Raw genomic sequence first — 21,298 nt, forward strand, 5'->3', positions numbered from 1 at the left:
ACACAGTAGCACCGTGCCCACCTTCCATCCATATTCACATATTCCAAAGCCCCCATTTTCCCACAAAAAGTTACCATAAGCCCAAATGCTTGATTTTTTAATATTTTACAATACAACTTTCTTTTAAATACTTAAAACAAATTTCAAACGTATTGTGTCTTCCTCCACTTGACATTTTTCTTCTCTCTTTTCCCTGCGTCTGTGTTTCCTACACCTAGGCTTCCTCATTCTCCCACAGTCCCACCCACGGGCACCGACTTTCCAAAGTGCCAGGGGGTGCTCAACCCCCAGCTCTGCCCCAGGCCCCGCCCCCACTTCACCCCTTCCTCCAAGGCCCCACCCTGCCCCGCTTCTTCCCTCTCATTTCCACCCCCTCCCCTGAGTGCGCCGCATCCTCGCTCCTCCCCTCCTGAACTCCGCAAAACAGCTGATCGCGGCGGGCGGGAGGCACGGGGAGGGAGGTGGAGGTGCTGATCTACAGGGCCCGCTGGCAGGTGGGAGGCTCTGGGGGGGGAGGGCTGATGGGGGGCTGCCAGTGGGTGCTCAGCACCCACCATTTTTTCCTTGTGGGTGCTCCAGCCCCAGAGCACCCACAGAGTCGGCCTTATGTTCCCACCAGTCCAGTCATCTTTTGTTCCTCATAGATCCTCTGGTTTCCCAGTCTAATCAATCCTGTCTCAAACTAATTGTTTGCTGCCACGAGCCCCACCATCTCTTGTCATCCATCTCCAAAGTTTCTGCTCCAATCCATCCTCTGCCCCTACATATCTCTTCCTAGTCCACCTTAAACATTTAACATTAAAAAAGTTGCAGAGCAGTTTTTAAACTAAGAGATGGGGGAAAGCCAATTGCTGCAGAGGAGCATGTGGATCAGGCAGAGATTTCTCTTAAAGGAGAGTCTATTGGTTTTAGTCAGGAGGAGAGGATGGAAGAGGATAAAGTATGGGCCAGATCAGACGAGAAACTTTCACATAAAAAAGAATCTGACACATCAGAAAAGGGCAGACAAATAAACAGTGACAAGTTTTTAAAGTGCTTGTACACAAATGCTAGAAGTCTAAATAATAAGATGGGTGAACTAGAGTGCCTTGTGTTAAAGGAAGATATGGATATAATAGGCATCAGAGAAACCTGGTGGAGTGAGGACAATCAATGGGACACAAACATTCCAGGGTACAAAATATATCGGAAGGACAGAACAGGTCGTGTGTGGGGGGAGTGGCACTATATGTGAAAGAAACTGTAGAATCAAATGAAGTAAAACTCTTAAATAAATCCACATGTTCCACAGAATCTCCATGGATCGTAATTCCATGCTCTAATAAGAATATAATAGTAGGGATCTATTATCGACCACCTGACCAGGACAGTAATAGTGACGATGAAATGCTAAGGGAGATTAGAGAGGCTATCAAAAGAAAGAACTCAATAATAGTGGGGGATTTCAATTATCCCCATATTAACTGCGTACATTTCAGCTCAGGATGAAATGCAGAGACAAAATTTCTAGATACTTTAAATGACTGCTTCTTGGAGCAGCTGGTACAGGAACCGACAAGGGGAGAGGCAATTCTCGATCTAGTCCTGAGTGGAGCGTAAGATCTGGTCCAAGAGGTAACTATAACAGGACCGCCTGGAAATAGTGACCATAATATAATAACATTTAACATAGCTGTGGTGCCCACCAGCCCAACACTGTGGCATTTAATTTCAGAAAGGGGAACTATGCAAAAATGAGGAAGTTAGTAAAACAGAAATTAAAAGGTACAGTGATAAGAGTGAAATCCCTGCAAGCTGCATGGACGCTTTTCAAAGACACCATAATAGAGGCTCAACTTAAATGTATACCCCAAATTAAAAAACACAGTAAAAGAAGTAAAAAAGAGCCACCGTGACTTATCAACCATGTAAAAGAAGCAGTGAGAGATAAAAAGGCATCTTTTAAAAAGTGGAAGTCAAATCCTGGTTAGGTAAATAGCAAGGAGAATAAACACTGCCAAATTAAGTGTAAAAATGTAATAAGAAAAGTCAAAAAAAGAGTTTGAAGAACAGCTAGCCAAAAACTCAAAAGGTAATAACAAAATGTTTTTTAAGTACATCAGAAGCAGGAAGCCTGCTAAACAACCAGTGGGGCCCCTGGATAATCAAGATAGAAAAGGAACACTTAAAGACAACAAAGTCATTGCGGAGAAACTAAATGAATTCTTTGCTTCAGTCTCCACGGCTGAGGATGTTAGGGAGATTCCCAAACCTGAGCTGTCTTTTGTATGCATCCGATGAAGTGAGCTGTAGCTCACGAAAGCTCATGCTCAAATAAATTGGTTAGTCTCTAAGGTGCCACAAGTACTCCTTTTCTTTTTGCGAATACAGACTAACACGGCTGTTACTCTGAAACCTGTCATTTTGTAGGTGACAAATCTGAGGAATTGTCACAGATTGAAGTGACACTAGAGGAGGTTTTGGAATTAATTGAGAAACTTAGCAGTAACAAGTCACCGGGACCAGATGGCATTCACCCAAGACTTCTGAAAGAACTCAAATGTGAAATTGCAGAACCATGGTTTGTAACCTGTCCTTTAAATCAGCTACTGTACCGAATGACTGGAAGATAGCTAATGTAATGCCAATATTTAAAAAAGGCTCTTGAGGTGATCCCGGCAATTTCAGATAGGTAAGTCTAATGTCAGTTCCGGGCAAATTAGCTGAAACAATAGTAAAGAATAAAATTGTCAGACACACAGAAGAACATAAATTGCTGGGCAAAAGTCAACATGGTTTCTGTAAAGGGAAATCATGTCTTACTAATCTATTAGAGTTCTTTGAAGGGATCAACAAACATGTGGACAAGGGGGATCCAGTGGACATAGTGTACTTAGATTTCCAGAAAGCCTTTGACAAGGTCCCTCACTAAAGGCTCTTACGTAAATTAAGTTGTCATGGGATAAGAGGGAAGATCCTTTCATAGACTGAGAACTGGTTAAAAGACAGGGAACAAAGGTTAGGAATAAATGGTAAATTTTCAGAATGGAGAGGGGTAACTAGTGGTGTTCCCCAAGGGTCAAATCCTAGGGCCAATCCTATTCAACCTATTCATAAATGATCTGGAGAAAAGGGTAAACAGTGAGGTGGCAAAGTCTGCAGATGATATTAAACTGCTCAAGACAGTTGAGACCAAAGCAGACTGTGAAGAACTTCAAAAAGATCTCACAAAACTAAGTGATTGGGCAACAAAATGGCAAATGAAATTTAATGTGGATAAATGTAAAGTAATGCATATTGGAAAAAATAACCCCAACAATGAATACAATATGATGGGGACTAATTTAGCTACAACTGATTAGGAAAGAGATCTTGGAGTCATCGTGGATAGTTCTCTGAAGACGTCCACGCAGTGTGCAACAGCAGTCAAAAAAGCAAACGGGATGTTAGGAATCATTAACAAAGGGATAGAGAGTAAGACATACAATATCTTTTTGCGCTTATATAAATCCATGGTACGCCCACATCTTGAATACTGCATACAGATGTGGTCTCCTCATCTCAAAAAGGATATACTGGCAGTAGAAAAGGTTCAGAGAAGGGCAACTAAAATGATTAGGGGTTTGGAACGGGTCCCATATGAGGAGAGATTAAAAAGACTAGGACTTTTCAGCTTGGAAAAGATAAGGTGGGTATATGATAGAGGTACATAAAATCATGAGTGGTGTGGAGAAAGTGAATAAGGAAAAGTTATTTACTTGTTCCCACAATATAAGAACTAGGGGCCACCAAATGACATTAATGAGCAGCAGGTTTAAAACAAAGAAAAGGAAGTTCTTCTTCACACAGCGTACAGTCAACCTGTGGAACTCCTTGCCTGAGGAGGTTGTGAAGGCTAGGACTGTAACGGGGTTTAAAAGAGAACTAGATAAATTCATGGAGGTTAAGTCCATAAATGGCTATTAGCCAGGATGGGTAAGGAATGGTGTCCCTAGCCTTTGTTTGTCAGAGGGTGGAGATGGATGGCAGGAGAGAGATCACTTGATCGTTACCTCTTAGGTTCACTCCGTCTGGGGCACCTGGCATTGGCCACTGTCGGTAGACAGGATACTGGGCTGGATGGACCTTTGGTCAGACCCAGTATGCCCGTTCTTATGTTCACCTTTTGCTTTTGCTTCAGTCCCCAATATATCCTGTACTCCTCAGCCAATTTTTTCCTTCATCAGTACATCATTTGCCAATGAGCACCCACCAGCCCCATCAAGACATTGTGTCCCCAATTAGCTCCCTTCTTCCATTAAACTCCCAAATCAACTGTCTCTTCTCATCTCCCCTCACAGACTCCCAATAAAATCTCTTTACCACTCTTCATCTTCCCTTCCAATGGTTTCTCTCCTTGCATCTAAATCCATCCTGTCACACTAAATCCATCAAGCAATATTCCACACAACAGTCCAATTCATTGTCTGTGAATGACAATTCAGAGATCTGATCCTCCCATCCAGCAACCCTGATACCAACAAACTGATCCTCTATCCCCAACACGTCTGACCAGCCAATGGATCCCCAAGCATGATCTCCAAGCAAATGAATCCTCTGTCACCAGTCTTTCCAGAAAAACTGATCCTATGTTCCCCTCATGAGCAAACTGATCCTGTGATCTCCACAAAGATTTTCCTCAGAATACTGATCCTGTTTCCAACCAACCTAGCTGTTTCACCCTCCTGTTTACCTTCAGGATTCTTTTCCCTCTAATCCGGAGGAGAGAGACACTTATTGCTGGTAGGAGGCAAGCAGTAGCTTCAGGAGGACACAGGGCTGTAACTGCAGAAAAAGAAAATGATGTGGAGGTGTTATACTGGGACTCTGTTGCCTCACACTCCTGGACTGGACTGCTTCTAAGGGTTAGGATGAGAGAATGGTGGCTGTATCTCTTTTTGGTCATAACTATTAAAACAACTGTTCCTACAGTACTTGCACCCTTTACTTCTGGCCTCTCTAGTAAAGAAAACCTGTTACCTGACATGTGGTAGTGTTAATGGGGACTGTAGCAGGATGGTCACCCGCTCCTGCCTGGAAGGGCTTAAAACAGCCCTGGGAGAGGGCTTGGGTATGGGAAAAGCTGGGCTGATTGGGAGACAGCCTCAGTTATGGCCACGCCCTAAACAGACCAAAGCTGGCCCTTATAAAAAGGCTGCGGGCCAGGTGCTGAGAGAGTCTCCTCTAGCTGTAGAGGGAGATGGGCCTGGCTGCTGGGGAGTGTACTATAGCACCTGAGGTGGAGCAGGGCTGGGGGGAAGGCTAGAGGAGCTGGGGAGCTCTGGCCTGGAAACCCCCCAGGCTGCAGGCCTACTAGAAGGCTAAATAGGTACTGGGGTTGCAGAGGGCAGCCCAAGGGGTAGGCTGGGGCAGCAGATCCAAACCCCCCTTGCCTATGATAAGTGGCATTTACACTGCAGTTGGCACCAGGGAATGGGGGCTAGTTGAGGACTGGCAGTGGCCAGAGACTGAAGTGAGGTGGGGATAGAGGCTAGGGGTTCCCTGGGGAGGGGAGACCCAAATCTGTGGGATACTTCAGGGGGCAGCACCCTGGGTAAAGGGGCACTGTGATCCCTGTGATCACTGGGAGGGACACAGGGGGAGCTAGTGGCAGCGGGACACTGGCCTGCAGATGGTTGTCTGGAGGCTGGAAGAGCTACTTCCCAAGGATGACCAGAAGGAGGTGCTGTGCTGCAGGGGTGAGTCCTGACCATTACAGGGACCCCCAGAAAGCTAGAGCTTGATGTGCCTAATGCTTGGACCATGTATGCTGTAGTGGGGTCAGTTACTGAATTATATAATCATAAGCCTTTTCCCCTGTGTGTTGTCATAATCATTTTAGAGATGAAGGCAGAAGGCAAGGGGCTGACTTTCAGAAGTATAGGCACTAGCAGCTCCCAATTATTTCAACTGCAGTTGCAGGTGTTTAGCATTTTTGTAAATCAGGTCCTATGTTACTTGGTCAAGGCCACAGTGGGAGTCCGGTTAGAACTGGAATTAGACATGCAGGAATGTTTGCTTTCATTCCAATGTAAGAGTGCCATAAAAACATCTTTAACACCTGAATCCTATCATAGCTTATTAATTTCTGAGCGCAATCCCCAAATTTTATCACACAGAGTACAAGTAAAGCTGCTCTGAGTCCCTGTAGAATATATGGACCTCAGTGCTTCTATAGTGAACAATATCACAAAATTCTGTATCCTGTTGAATTCAGGTGCCAGATACATTTTTATTGTGCATTGGGCCAGGATACACTAGGATCCAGATTTGTGAAGTAGGAGCAGCTAGCTCTTTACTTAGCTTTCCAGTGAAGCAGGAGAGGCTTGCTCTTTATTTAAATTGTTCTCTTTGGAGCTTTGGGCCCAAAATCTGGCAAGCTGGATCTAGGTGCCAGAATCCTCTTTCTTCTACGCTGTTGTGCTGGGATGAGTCAGGATCTAGATCTTCCCTGTATAACGAGCAGTTAGACTTTTTTTGTGTTTAGTCAGTGGGATTTGTGGGTTCGGGGCACAAAGCTGCCTAACTCCAGGTTTTTGCGGCACTGGGTCCAGATTTAGTGGTGGTCTCACAACTGTTTTATCTGTTCTTTATCTCTGTGATAACGTTGGTGGGTTTGGGTCCACCAGACTCTGGAAGGATCCAGGCAGCGGGTCTGCGTGTTTGAGGTATGGTTTAGTCGTGCCTTGCAGGGGTCTGGAGGAGTTTGGTGTTAGTGTCACGAGGCAACAATTGTTTTCTGTGCTGCTAGCACAGCTTTGGGTGCAGGATCCGTGTAGACCCAGCCCTTACCTCCTTCCTTGAACAATGAAGCTGAGATGCACCCTAACAGGTCTAGGTCCCCCGGACCGAGACAAGTCGCAGGCTCCGAGCGCCCCACAACGCGGAGTCTGCTCCCGCCGTGACAAGGCGAAAGACTCGCTTTTCCCCTTCCCCGCGGAGATGGTTGCAGATCTGCCCTTACACCTCGTCACCGCGCGAACCCTCAGCCCGTCAGACCCAAGGCGGGAAAAGGGGGCCGGCTGAGGGCGGGGCGTAAGGCGGGACCCTGCGGGTGGCGAAGGCGGAGGGGGGGGAGCCAGCCCTGTCTCCTCGATGTTGTTGTTGTGGTCTCTTTAAGGCAGCGGGGCGGGGGGGGAGAGGGAGCGGGAGACTCTCGCGATATCAGCCTTGGCGCCGTGACCTCCATGTGAGAGCGGCAGCTGCTGGTAAACACTCCCCGGGGCTCGGACATGGCTCCCGGCGGTGCCCGTTAGACCTGGCCGCGGCGCTTCGCTCAGGGCGCTTCTGCTCATTGTGCTGCACCAGGGAGCTCGCGGCCTCGCGTACACGTCGCTGCGGGCGCGCTCGGACCGGCGGGGGCGGGGGTGGGGGTCTGGTCTCCTCGCCCCTGTGAGCGAGGCCGCCGGCCCGGGAGGCTCGGGCTGTTCCGCGGGTTTACCATCCTGCCCCACTGAGCCAAAACAAAGAAGCGGCAGAGGCGCTCACGCCCCCGGAGAGCGGGCGGGAGCCGCGACCGGCAGCCTCCCGAGCGGTGGGCGGCCGCGCACCATGTGGATCCAGGTCCGCACCATAGACGGCACCGAGACCCAGACCATCGACGACCTGAGTCGCCTCACCAAGATAGAGTGTCTGCGGGAGAAGATCCAGGAGAGCTTCCGAGTGAGCCCCGAGCGGCAGCGCCTCTTCTACCGGGGCAAGCAGGTGAGGCGGGAGCGCCCCCGAACCTGCCGCCACCCCGCGCGCTCTTTGTGCTCCCCGGAGCGGCGCTCCAGGCTGCCCGGCCATGCGAGCCGCTGGCTGCGGCTTTTGTTTACTCGCTCTCGCTGGGCCTAGGGCAACGTGAGGGGCAGGAGCAGCCCGGCTCCCCCTTCCTGCGGCGCTGCTGACCAAGGGACCAGGCGGCGCCCCCGGCCAGTGCCCCGGAGGAAAGGGTGTCGGACCGACTCCTTTGTGTTTGCTTTCCCAGCTGGACAGCCTCGCGCCTCCCCCCCTGCCGTGCTCGGGGATGGGAGGAGACGCGGCGGCTCCTCCAGGCTTCCCCCTTGGTGTCCCCGTTGGCTTCAGCAGGGGAGGCGCCTCCCCCGGCCGTGTGTAAAAGCGGCTTCCAGGGCGGAGCGCCGCTTTCAGGCCCCGCACGTGTGTATGTGGCGTGGGGAGGGGGGCCGGGGGCGTGTGCCTGAAGCGAGGGGGGTTCTCGTCTCCCCGGCCTCGCGCCAAGGATTAACGGTTTTGTGGAACTATTGGGCCTGGCTACGAACCCTCCCCTCTCCGGGGGGAAGCGGGGGCAGCTCTGCAGAATTGGGGGGGGGGGGGCGCACGTGACTAGACCACGTGGGGGCGGGGGGCTCCAAGAAATCGCCTCTTACCCGCCTTGGCTTTAGCTTCACTTACAGAAACCGAATAAGCCTGAGGATAGCTTGCCCCAGCAGGACTTTTGCACCCTGTTTGCGTTAGCCCTTCTCGTCCCCCACACCCCAAAATTGCCCACAGTCGGGGCTTCTCCAATGGGAGAGCTACCACAGACAATGTACCAGTGCCTACTGGTGTTAGAAAAGTTGCATCAGCTGTCCCTGGATTGAACTGTGCTTAAACATCTTTGTGTGGGCTATGCTGTGGACACAGTGGTACCTAGCATTGCTCTAGCCAAAGAGGACCTCTCCGTGTCTGTGCCTATAGCTATAGATGCTTTCATCATCATATAGACATAGGGTAGTGGCAAATGAGGCATGCAGAATGCTGCAAGAGTAGTAGAGGAAGGGCATAAAAGGCAAAAGGAAAGGGAGGTTGGATGTGATGGCACCAGAGATGCACACTTCAGTGTGGTTGAATCTCCTTTTTTTAATAGGAAGAGTGATCTGGGCTACCACTGGATGCAGTGTGGCTCTAACCAGTATGGCCAGGTTATCTGTCTCTAAGATTAAACCTTAAATTTAACAGATTGGATATATATTGGTGTGAATAATAGAAGCAGTCACAAGGAATGGGATTTAATATTGGTCATCAACAGGTGACCACTAACATAAGTTTTTCTGTATCTAGTGCTCCATAGAGTGAGGAAATGTCTGTGAAAGATGCTATAGAAAGATTGGTTTCAGAGTAACAGCCGTGTTAGTCTGTATTCGCAAAAAGAAAAGGAGTACTTGTGGCACCTTAGAGACTAACCAATTTATCTGAGCATGAGCTTTCGTGAGCTACAGCTCACTTCATCGAGTATGCATCTGATGAAGTGAGCTGTAGCTCACGAAAGCTCATGCTCAAATAAATTGGTTAGTCTCTAAGGTGCCACAAGTACTCCTTTTCTTTTTATAGAAAGATTGCAATTCCTATGGCAGGAGTGTTAATCTGGAAGTTTAAAATTTTACTTGAGGATTAAAGTTATAATAATTGTGAAGCTAGAAGCTGAAGCAGAGTTTTGAGCAGTTAAAAGTGGGCAGAGTTGGTGTCAGTTTGACCTTTCAGTCACATTGATGTCAGTACATCTACGCACTTCCTGAAGGGGAGATTGGGGTCTGGCTTGTTAATTGCAGGGACACAAGGCTGGTTAGAGCTTAAAGTCACTGCTTTTGTTTCCACCTTGATTCTTCCCCCCCTCCCCCCCCCCCCAAAAAAAAAAAAAAAAAAAGAAAAGAAAATCTTCTGTGGCAAAGGTGACATTCTGGCTGACTTAAGCTTGGGTTACTTTCCTTGCAAGACAAAGGAGTGGAAGTTGCAAATTTTTTTTATTGAATGTATGAACTAATTTGAGCTCAAACAAATAGATTCTGGTTCTGAACGCCTTTCCTGCTGGAAGTTAGTCAGCTGTGCATGTGGAACTGAAGATTGAAGAGATTTTTATCCCCTAAAGTATACTCTGTCGTACATGAGGATGTACTGTGCTCAGTTAAAGAGTTAGTATCTCTTCACTTGATTTTAGCAAAAATGAATGAGTGCATCCGCATTCTGAAAGAAACTAGTTCATTACTCCTTGAGACACACATTCTCGGGATAGGTTTCAGAGTAACAGCCGTGTTAGTCTGTATGCGCAAAAAGAAAAGGAGTACTTGTGGCACCTTAGAGACTAACCAATTTATTTGAGCATAAGCTTTCGTGAGCTACAGCTCACTTCATCGGGATAAACTTCCCAATGCTACTGCAGTTCAGGCACATACACTAACATAAGCTTAGCCATTGTAGCTTTTTGACATCTCATTTCCCTTTTGGGCAAGAGCATTAGACCTTTGAGATGTGTAGTAACATAGGGAGTAAAATTAAGCAGGGGACTGACCCTGTATGCAGCTAAAGTTTCACACTAAAACATTTGTGTAGAAACATGAATTTTTACTGCATTCAGGATTGTACCGAAGGACATGTGGCAGTATTCATGGTTGCAGTCTGTCACTTGTGGCTCACTTTATAAAGGCTCTCGGCAATGTGAAAGAGTTAGGATTCCTTAAATTAGATTAATCTGGGAAATATGTCAAGATATTTAGGAAGTCTGTAGTTTCTGCAGACTTGCCTTGTTCTTCCTTAGTTGCTAACTTCCTGTTTTATGAAGTCTTAAGACTTTTTAAAAGCTAGTCCCTTTGTGCCCCTTTTTTAGAAAAGAACCTGAATGAGAGTAAAATTTTTCCTGCTTGTTTAACTGTAAATGTTAGGCCTGTAAAGTCTTGTGTTTCTAGTTTTATTGGAGGACTTCTGTGAGGTCTCAGATGTTTATGGTGAGCTTTCTCTGGTTAATTGACAAGGTTGGGGTGTAAAATCATGAAAGGCCCCCTTAATCCAAAATCTGAAAGGGGGCAGGGAGGAGAACAAGCTTTGAACAATGAGTAATCCTTTCCTTTTGATTACTGAATTTTTACCCTGGGCTCATGATGTCACCATTTTACTTATCCCTGTCAGTTTTTCATCAAAGACAGATCTGAGCTGCTCATGTAAACAGAAAAAAAATTGAAAACCTTTTCAGGCTAGCTTTTTACATAAAAGCCCAGCTTTGGATATTTAAGTAATACTGTTAGGGCTGTATATGTTTTAAACAGCTGCTTTCCCAGAGAGGGTAACGTCCTCTAATTTCTCTGTATAGTACATGTAAATGTACCCTTCAAGGTCATATATGTAGGAGGAATGTAGCATGACAGTTTTCCCTGCAGAAGCAACTCAAAATCCCTACATTTGTTTTGAGTCTGTGGAAGTTGGCCATGGCCATTTATTACAGGTCTCTCTGTAGCTAGCAAGCAATTCAGAAACTGTATTGCAAGAAACATTATCTGAGACTCCTCCCTTTCTGTGGTGAAGTATTCCAGTAGTCTTTTTTTAAAATCACTTGGAGTGACATGGGTAATCTTGTATTTTAAAAGGCATAAATTGCTTCTTTGCTTTAAACAGTAAGATACGCCATATTTGACAAAAAGCTATTTGATTTGTATAGACTGGTTGATTAAGATTCCCCAAATCCTTCTTTTAGTAAACTGGTTGTGGCCTGTGTACACTGAAGTTTATTGTAGATAATTATTGTAACTAAGAGCATGTACTGCAAAAATGCTAAATGTATTTTACAGGAAATGGCAAAATGCTTATATACCCAAGTAAAAGTTTTTGTAAGGGAAGTAAAGGAGATCTTGGTTTGAGTAGACTTACTCTACACACTTTTTTAGAACTAAATACAGTAAACTATTTGCAAAGAACCAAACTCTAATCATTGTGGGATCCCTAGCTTCAGTTACTTTTCTGGAAAAACAAGCAGTAAAAAATGTTGAGGTTTAAGCTTGAAAACTTGCCACAAAACTTAAACTTAAACTGATCCACAAGTCTGCATAGGAATTCAAACAAATTCCTGCTGCAAAGTTGGGTTTGTACAACTGAAACTTACATGGTATCCTGCTTTAACAGTTATTACTTCAGATCACAAAATACAAAAGTTACTTCAGGATGAGAGATTGGTTTGGGGATATGGAATTGTCAGGTTCTTGGTTAAAATCTTATCTTGGCTGGAAACTAACTTGTATCTATCTCACTGTTGCATGAGGAGTTTGGCTCATGAGAGGTTAGTGGGTATCTGTCCATATTACAGAAACAACCAGCAAAACTGGCATCCTTCCTGGCAGTCTTATTAGTGGTCAGATATGGAAGGGAGTTGCAGTCTAAACTGTCCTTTTACACCTCTCCAGTACAGGATTGAGGCAGGTAGTGTGGCAGCATAGGAAACTGTGCATACTACTGTGGCAGTGGTTTTCAAACTTTTTTCTGGTGATGCAGTTGAAGAAAATTGTTGATGCCAGCGACCCAATGGAGCTGGGGATGAGGGGTTTGGGGTGTGGGAGGGGCACAGGGCTGGGGCACACGGATGAGGAGTGGGGGTGAAGGCTGTGGGGTAGGGCTGGGAATGAGGGGTTCAGGGTGTGGGAGGGACACAGGCTTTGGGGTGGGGCCTAGATGAGGGGTTTGGGGGTGCAGGAGGGGGCTCTGGTTTGGGGGGGCTCAGGGCTGGGGCAGGAGATTGGGGTGCAGGTTTACTTTGGGTGGCTCCCGGTCAGCAGCATAGTGGGGGTGCTAAGGCAGGCTTCCTGCATATCTTCGCACCACAGACTGTGCTGCGCCCTGGAAGCGGCCAGTAGTAGGTCAGGCTCCTAGGTGGAGGTGTGCATGTGGCTCTTGCCCATAGCCCCCCGCCTAGGAGCTGGGCCTGATGCTGGCCACTTCCGGGGACAACACAGTGTCAGAATAAGTAGGAACTGGCCTGTGTTAGCCATGCAGCACCGTTGATGGGACTTTTAATCGCCCAATCAGCAGCTGACCAGAGCCACCATGCCGTGGTACCGGGTCGCAACCCACAGTTCGAAAACCGCTGTGCTATGGGATTTGGTGTTTTTGATCAGGACTATAGAATGGAAAAAAATTACAATAAAGTTCAGTTCATAACACTTTCAAAGGAAAGTATTCCAAATGTAAGGCAATACTGTCTTAGTGATTCTGCAGATGCCTACATGCTGTCATTGCTGCTTTGTTGCTCATAACTGTCTCAGCTTCATTCTGATGCTGCTTGAGATCGCAACCTATTGGGTGTTAGTGAAACCATCAACCATGGCAATTTAACCTTGCTGCCATATTGGGGGCGGGGGGTAGGGAGTGGTGGGAAGAACTACACTAGGCCTTGACTTCACTAGGCAGAAAGGCGTGCTAATGCATCAGCTAATATATAACTAATGAGGTAAAATCCCAGCGGGGCAAGGCAGCTTATAGTTAATGAGTTAGAGGTGAGGTTAAAACTAAAGCTCCCTCATAATGTTTGCTCCTGAAAATTAGCAGGTAGAGTTAAAATGGAGACATGGATAGGCTCAGGGCACAAGAGTATATAATCTGTGATCCAGACCCTCCTCTTCTGCTCTCTATACACCCACCTAACCTTCTCATTACACCTCTGGATAAAAAATAAGGCTGCTTCTTCCAGGCAGCCTGGGTTCTATCAGCAGGAGCATGGAGAGTACGGGATAGACTGTCTCCCTGGTCTCAATTTTGTTGCCTGGCACCACAGCAACCCCTTGGTGCCAGAAAGAACAATTCTAGGGAAAGTTGTGCTTAGCCCCTGCTGTGCTGTGCTGGAACATGTACTATGCAGACAAGTTCTCCTGAGATGCTGTCTGTCATACTCTAACAAGTCTACTGAGCATTTGCGAACAAATTTTTCAGACTCGTAACTTGGGTGAATTTTCATGGACAGCATAAAGCTCTTGTCCCAACAACAAGGCAGACTTCTTCCTTTCCAACTTCCAGTCCTCACAGCCGTTTCATTCAGAAGCTCTAGCCCATCCACAGTTTGGAGCAAGAACTATTGTATTTTCCCCTAATTTTGTTTTTGGAAATTACTTGACCATTTTAGCTGAAACTTTAATTTTTTTTTGGCCTCAGGCGGAGAGCCAGCATGGGGAAACTTCAGGTTAAGTAGTTAAAATTTAGTTAAGTTTTTAAGCAACTGAAAACAGGATCTTAAAATGGGAAGTATTTGCCAACTATAACCATAGGTAGCACTATCTGCACCAGCTATAATTTGTTAGATTGTGGTAGTTTGACACTGAATACCTTTGTTGCAAGAGCGCAGAAGTCCAGCAGGATTAGTACTGTACTACAGTATACTTGAAACAAGACTGACAGTGAGCTAATGCTGAGGTTAATGGCCATTTAGGTAGGACAATAGGTTCAAGCTATGCAATTCAGTGGGGGTTACAACGAAAAATCAGTTGCTTCTATGTTAACAAATAACTCTCCAATCAAAATGCAACCTATTTCTCTTGGAAATTGGCCAAACCTTTCTGAAATGTAATTATCCTTAGTGGTATTTGGCATCAGTCTCTATAGGTACCTGAAAATATACTTTGTAAGACACACACATAATAGACACTTGGGCTCTAAGAGTAAAATGTCCGGTAGATGAGAACTTAAGCATGTGGAAAATGTAATGAACATGCCTAATACACTACAAGTACTATTTCTGCTGCAGTTGAAGCTGAGCTGCAGATTTTATTAAACACTCATGGTAATGGTCTTATAAATGAACATTCTTTAGGGGCTGCAATTTGATGAACAGTGAACTCTTAATCACTTTACTTGCACAGTACTAGGTTTTAGGAAGAAATGTCAGTTGTCTCTGAAACATACAATCAGACTTGAAAGTTGCTTTTAAATAAGTATCCAAACCTAGTCTCCCCTTGCTAATTAATTCAAGTTAAATCTAGAACAAACTTATGGGGGTTGCATGGCTCAGTACTGGTAAGTGGATGGTAAGTCTTGTTTCTAGGTCACTGAATTTGGGTCCAGGTTGGTGGTGGTCAGATGTTGCTTTCTCAGAGCTTCTAGAGTGCAGTCGCCACTTGCTTCTCCACTGTGAATGCTGCTCTCATTCTGGTGTCTGGGGAAAGCTTGGCACACAGATCCAGAAATATGGCTTTTCGTATCCAAAAGTTCTGCAGCCACTGCTCACCCCTTCATTATGGTGTGATCCCACCAGTCAGTGATCCTTTCTCAGGCTCAGAAGCAGCATTCCACCGTATGCAACTGCTCTGAACAGCGCCAGTCCCCTGGAATTGTTTTGCTGTGTCGCTCAGCAGGCTGTCCTCGGAGAAATTGTCATGTCTCCCATTGTTGTGATTCTTCCTGTGATCTGCAAATATAGGAGAATCGTGCGTCCTGTGTTTGCAGCAGTCCTGAGAATTGTGTTTAGATCTGTGGGCTCTGTGCCTTAGTCAGATGGGAGACAGCAAAAATGCTGTGGGAGTTAGGGGGTTTTTTAAAAATCCACTCAAATATGGGATATGGATGGCATTATGGGATGGAGAACATTGCATGCTGGGAACTTGACCTTGAGCTTCCAGAGATCCCTGGGTCAGTCATTTCTTTCTAACACATTCCAAAATCTTCTCAAAAGACATTGTACTGGAGTGCAGAATGGTGGCACACTAGGATACCTACCCATGGTGCCACCACACTTGGCATCAACACATCTTCTGTGAAAGAAACCATACACCCCAGCTTATATCACTTACACCTTGGATCAGAGCTCTGCTTAACACACAATTTGCAGCATAGATATGTCCTAAGTCAGTGGGAGATAAAGATCCTCTGCAAGGTGCAGAGTTCCTGTAAGATAATTATTTTGCTTCTGGGCTACAGTTTGAGTGACTTAAGTCACCTATGTACAATAGCTCAATGGCTTTCTTCACTTTGTGTACACGGTTAAAATTAATATTTAAAGAAAAGCAGGCACTCTAGTCTAAAACAGGCACTCCAGGTTGGATAAAGTGAGTTTAGGTCAATTTTATTTAATCTTTAAAATATCCAAAATGATGTGACATCAACCAGATTTGGCCAGTGCAGGGTTTCCTGTACAGAAGCTCTGATGCAGTGCGATCCTTTTGTCCTTGGGATGTTGCTAGCCATTACTTACTGAAACCACTTTCAGTTTTGTACGGTTAATACTATATGTCTTGGAGCACAAACACTTTTCTGGTTTCTAATGCAATAAAAACCAATAGAAGATCAGTGAGAATTTTGAAGCTTTTTCTCAACTTTCACAGACATGTCTAGGGCTCTATCAAATTCACGGTTCATTTTGGTCAATTTCAGTCATAGGATTTTTAAAATTTAATGATTTCAGCTATTTATATCTGAAATTTCATGGTATTGTAATTATAGGGGTCCTGATCCAAAAATGAGTTGTGGGTGGGGTTGCAAGGTTATTGTAGAGGGAGTTGCAGTACTGTTGCCCTTCTGGGCGGCTGCTGGTGGTGGTGGTGCTGTCTTCAGAGCTGGGCAGCTGGAGAGTGGCGGCTGCCGGCTGGGATCCCAGCTCTGAAGGTAGAGCTGCCACCAGCAGTGCAGAAGTAAGGATGATGTGGTGTGGTATTGGCACCCTTACTTCTGTGCTACTGCCTGCAGAGCTGGGCCCTCAGTCAGCAGCTGCCAATCTTGGCCACCCAGCTCTGAAGGCAGCAGTGCAGAAGTAAGGGTGGCATGGTATGGTATTGCTACCCTTACTTCTGCACTGCTGCTGGTGGGGTGCTGCTTTCAGAGCTGGGTGCCCAGCCAACAGCCGCCGCCTCTCTCTGTCAGCCCAGCTCTGAAAGTAGTGCAGGGATAAGGGTGGCAAAACCCTGATCCACTTAAAATAAGTCTGTGACCCTCCCTCCCCCCTCAACTCCCTTTTGGGTCAGGATCCCCAATTTGAGAAATGCTGGTTTTCCCCCTGTGAAATCTGTATAGTATAGGGCAAAAGCACACACAAGACAAGCTTTTCCAGGGGGAGACCAGATTTCACAGTCCATGATGCATTTTTCATGGCTGTGTGTTTGGTAGGGCAGTGTCACAATTATTAAGCGGGGAGGGAAGACTTAATAAACTTAAACCATGTTAAAGTTGGGACCTGGTTGTCAAAAGCCTGATGTGTTAAAGATTAACTGTCTTGATTAACTGTCTGGAGCTGTATCTCTTATAACTTAAAGCATGGAATGCCATCCAATTATGGCTGATTAATTGCAGTTAACTTGTGTGATTAACTCAAATTAATAGCAATTAAAAAAATCATTTAATCCCAGCTTTAATCATGCTGTTAAACAATAGAATACCAATTGCAATTTATTAAACATTTTTGGATGCTTTTCTACATTTTCAAATAGATTGATTTCAGTTACAACACAGAATACAAAGTGTACAGTTCTCACTTTATATTTGTATTAATGTGTGTACTATAATATAGTATTTTTTCAGTTCACCTCATACACGTTCTGTAGTACTTTCTCTTTATGGTGAAAGTGCAATTTAGAAATGGCTTTTCTTTGGGTGGGGTGGGAGTTACATAACTGCACTCAAATGCAAAACTTTAGAGCCTACAAGTATGCTCAGTCCTACTTCTTGTTCAGCCAATCGCTAAGGCAAACAAACTTATTTACATTTTTGGGGGATAATGCTGCCTGCTTCTTACTTAAAATCTCACCTGAAAGTGAGAACAGGCATTCACACTTTCGTAGCTGTTATTACAAGGTATTTACGTGCCAGATATGCTAAACATTTGTATGCCCCTTCATGCTTCAGCACTACAGTACTTGTAATGGGGGAATTGAAAAATACCTTTTTTACAGTACAAATATTTGTAATACAAAGTGTACACTTTGTATTCTGTGTAATTTAAATCAATATATTTGAAAATGTAGAAAACATCTGATTTTTAAATCTATCATTGGTTAACAGCTTGATAAATCACACTATTAATCACTTAATTTTTTTAATCACTTGACAACCCTATATCCAATATTAATCAAATACTATACTTTCTGTTAATCTTAATGCAGTTGGTTTGTTTAATCATCTACTGTTCTTAGTCCTTATAGCTAACAGACACACACAACCATGCTAATATGCATATGTGTAAATTGCTTTGCAGCACTACTTTGCTAGTGGTGCCACTGACTACTGGCAGAGGAAGCAGTAACATATACTGGAATTGTAAGGATGGGAGTTACCTTTTTCTCACCATTATTCCTTAAGTTTATGATAGGGGCATACATTGGTGGCCTACTTGTGAATTACAGTCCTCTTGATTTTTAGTATCCTATGGAATAGCACTAATCAAATTTGTGTTTTGAATGGCTAGTTCTGTGACACTTTCTAGGGGTACGTAAGGTTGTGCGGCACCTTGCTACCACCTTCCCTTAGCATGAGGATGTCAAGTCTGTGCCTGTCGGGTCAGCTCCCTGACTGCACTAGCTATAAGCAACACAAGCATTCTCTCAGCCTACTCCGGCTCCACTGTGCCTTTGCAGGTTAGCAGTAGATGCACTCCAACCCCCAAGTCTTCCAGGTGTGCCACTGCCGCCTCCTCTCCTTCCCCCCCCCCGAGTGGCCACATCCTGATCCACCTGACACACTCAGAATATATAGATCCTCTGCTCTGAAAGGAACAGTACACCACAGCTTACTACTTACACCTTGGATCACAGATCTGCTTAACACACAGCATTTAGATTTGTTTGTTACAAAAACAAGAATACAGTGGAGTTGCATCTTATGCAGGGGTTAGGTTCTAAAGTCAGCGTGTAAGGCGAAAATAGTGTATAGTCAAAAAGAGTCAAAGAATGAAAGAATAAAAAAGGAGACTACTTCAACATAGTTATGCGCAAACTGTAGTGCTGTAGGGTGGCCAGGAGCATTGTCTATGATCAGCAACACTTTAAAGTCAAGTCCTTTCTCTTCGAGGTACTGCTTGACCTCCGGAATGAAACACTTGTGGAACCAATCCAGAAATAATGCTGCTGTCACCCAAGCCTTTTTACTTGATTGCCAGAACATAGGCAGGAGATTTTTTTGTTCTTGCCTTTTAGGGCACAGGGATTTGCAGCCTTGTAGAGCAAGTCCAATTTTATTAAATGCCCAGCCGCATTGCCACAAAACAGTCTTTAGCTGCTTTGAAGCCAGGGGCTTGTCTTTCTGATTTGAAAATGTAAGTGCAGTTGGGCTTTTTTTTTTTTCCAGGAGAGCCCAGTCTCATCAGCATTAAAAACTTGTTCCGGAAGATAGCCCTTTTCTTCTATGATTTTCTTTAATTGTTCGGGGTAGGCTTTTGCTGTCTCTTCATTGGCAGATGCAGCTTCACCAGTAGTCTGCACGTTTTTGAGGTTGAAGCAGTTCCTAAAACTCCCTCCTTCTTCGGCAGGAGGTTTGAACAGCGCATAGAGGCTAAGAGCCTTTTCTCGCAACGTATTGCTATCTATAGGCACATGTTTACGATTCATGTCTTCCAGCCATAAGTTTAATGCCTTTTCAGTCTTCACTAAAGTCTTATCACACACCTGGCTCGTCACCTCAGCAGTTATTGGTGCACTTGATGCCACAGCTTGATGGATTTCTCTCTCTCGGGTCTTGATGGCATGGATGCTGGATTCGTTGAGGCCATATTTACGCACAACGTTGGACATACTGTCTCTCTAAGTCCAACACAGCCAGTTTTTCCTCCAGCGTTGGAACAGATCACCTGGTGCTCAACTGAAGAAACAGCGAAGTAGTTGGCTTGCGTTTAGGGACCATGTTGTACGAAATATGTATCTTTAAACACTAGAATCACATTCAGTGCGGCGAGATGCTCACCGGATCTGCAGGCAGTGATCCATGTAGCGGGGGTTGATTTATTGCGTCTAGAGTAGACACTATAAATCGACCCCCCCCCCCCCGAGCACTCTCCTGTCAACTCCTGTACAGTACTCCACTGCTGTGAGTTATTTTTTTGCTGAGCATGTATAGTTGAATTCTTGTAAGTTAAATGCACATATTATGCGACTCTACTGTAAAATATTTTCAACTAAAAATAAAGGAAACAAATGTTTACATGTAAAAGAAAAACATACTAGAGCCCAGATTTAACTAACAAGGTGCCATCTCATCTAATAAGGCACTGCTTACCCAAAATCCTTCGCCGCATTTTTTCAACCAGGGTGACTGGCAGACCCTCGTTTTGTAAGACAAAGCCTGCTTGAAGAATGTTAGGCTGTCACTGCACCCCTAAATATATTAGATCAATCCTTTTTTAACCTGTAAGTGGCATTTTCCCCCTCTCCTCCCACTGTTCACCTCTTTCTGTTAATTTTGCATCCTGAAGTGCTTGCAATCTCTTCATTAACATTTGACTCCATATGCAAATAGATTATTATAAGACATATAATACACAATAGTTGGTCAGGGAGATAAGTCTCCTATCTCTTGTCTGGAAGAACCTGTTTTAAGGCATGTCATTTCTGGGTGACTTCACTTTAACTTCAAGTCTGTAAGTATGTAATTTCTAGTCTAGATATACATATTTTTACAAAGATTTTGACCATTGTAATACAAGCTTTCATTAGATAGCAGTTCGTCAAAGGTTTCAGAGTAGCAGCTGTGTTAGTCTGTATTTGCAAAAAGAAAAGAAGTACTTGTGGCACCTTAGTCTAGCAAATTTTATTTGAGCATAAGCTTTACTGAGCTACAGCTCACTTCATCAGATGCATTCATCAAAGAATGTCATGTGAGATGTATATACCAGACCCAGGGGATCCCTGTAATCCTTATGCCCCTACCATGTCCTCTGCCTGTTGGCATCAAGATGTCCTTGGGTCACAAAGGCTGTTCTGGTTATTCAGAATATGAACTGTTCTCTGTGAAAGTGTTTCCTGATGAGTATTAACTCCTTTCTTGATATCAGTTTCTCTTGTTTATGATCACTGCTTCTGTTTGTCCAGAAATATCTCTTAATAAACACCATAAAACAATTTCAGGGTTTTTATACGTTAGTAACATGACTGGCTGAATTAACCCTCAAAGTCCTTAAAGGGGAAACTTCCTGGGTTCCCTTTACAGATCTTCCTCCAGACTATTCAAATGGAGGCAGGGACCTCCCACGCAATGAGTCTTTGATCCTTCAACAGCTGCAACTCCCTTGGGATCTGCAGGAGTCTAGGTTCATCTCAGAAACCTTGTGCTTCCATGCCATATGGGGTGTTGGCTTTTTCCTTTCCCTGGTTTCCTAGTAATATGGTTCCAGTGAAGCTGTGCTACAAAACTCTTCCATCAAGGAGGATCCTGGGGATAGTCTTTGGACCAAAGCTATTCCTTCTCTTTCCTTCCAAGGAGTCCTAGTTTTTGAGTGTATAAAATCTGGATAGAATAAGAAATCTGTTTTTGACCTACTGTTAGAAAAACTTACTGAAGAAACAAGCAGTTCTGTTCCCTTTTGTACAATCACTCTAGTATCGGAGCACCTGAAGCTAGTGGTAGTGAGCTTCTCTAG

General features: G+C 44.8%; 1 protein-coding gene across 6 annotated transcripts in view; it reads left to right on the forward strand.

Annotated features, from left to right (window-relative positions):
* The first annotated feature begins 7,104 nt into the window (after positions 1 to 7,104).
* The window catches only part of UHRF2 (ubiquitin like with PHD and ring finger domains 2), a 176,340-nt gene continuing 162,146 nt past the window's right edge, over positions 7,105 to 21,298 (forward strand). For 3 of the 6 annotated variants that reach the window (XM_043547578.1, XM_043547579.1, XM_037901919.2), the window contains exon 1: positions 7,200 to 7,722. In XM_043547578.1, the coding sequence (XP_043403513.1) occupies positions 7,570 to 7,722 (153 nt within the window). In that variant the 5' untranslated portion in view covers positions 7,200 to 7,569. Of the gene's footprint in view, positions 7,723 to 21,298 lie in introns of all 6 variants that reach the window. The other 3 variants (XM_037901917.2, XM_037901918.2, XM_037901916.2) reach the window with 3 other exon arrangements.

The sequence above is a fragment of the Chelonia mydas genome, chromosome 5 (assembly GCF_015237465.2).
Source record: "Chelonia mydas isolate rCheMyd1 chromosome 5, rCheMyd1.pri.v2, whole genome shotgun sequence".
In the NCBI taxonomy this organism is placed as follows: domain Eukaryota; kingdom Metazoa; phylum Chordata; order Testudines; family Cheloniidae; genus Chelonia; species Chelonia mydas.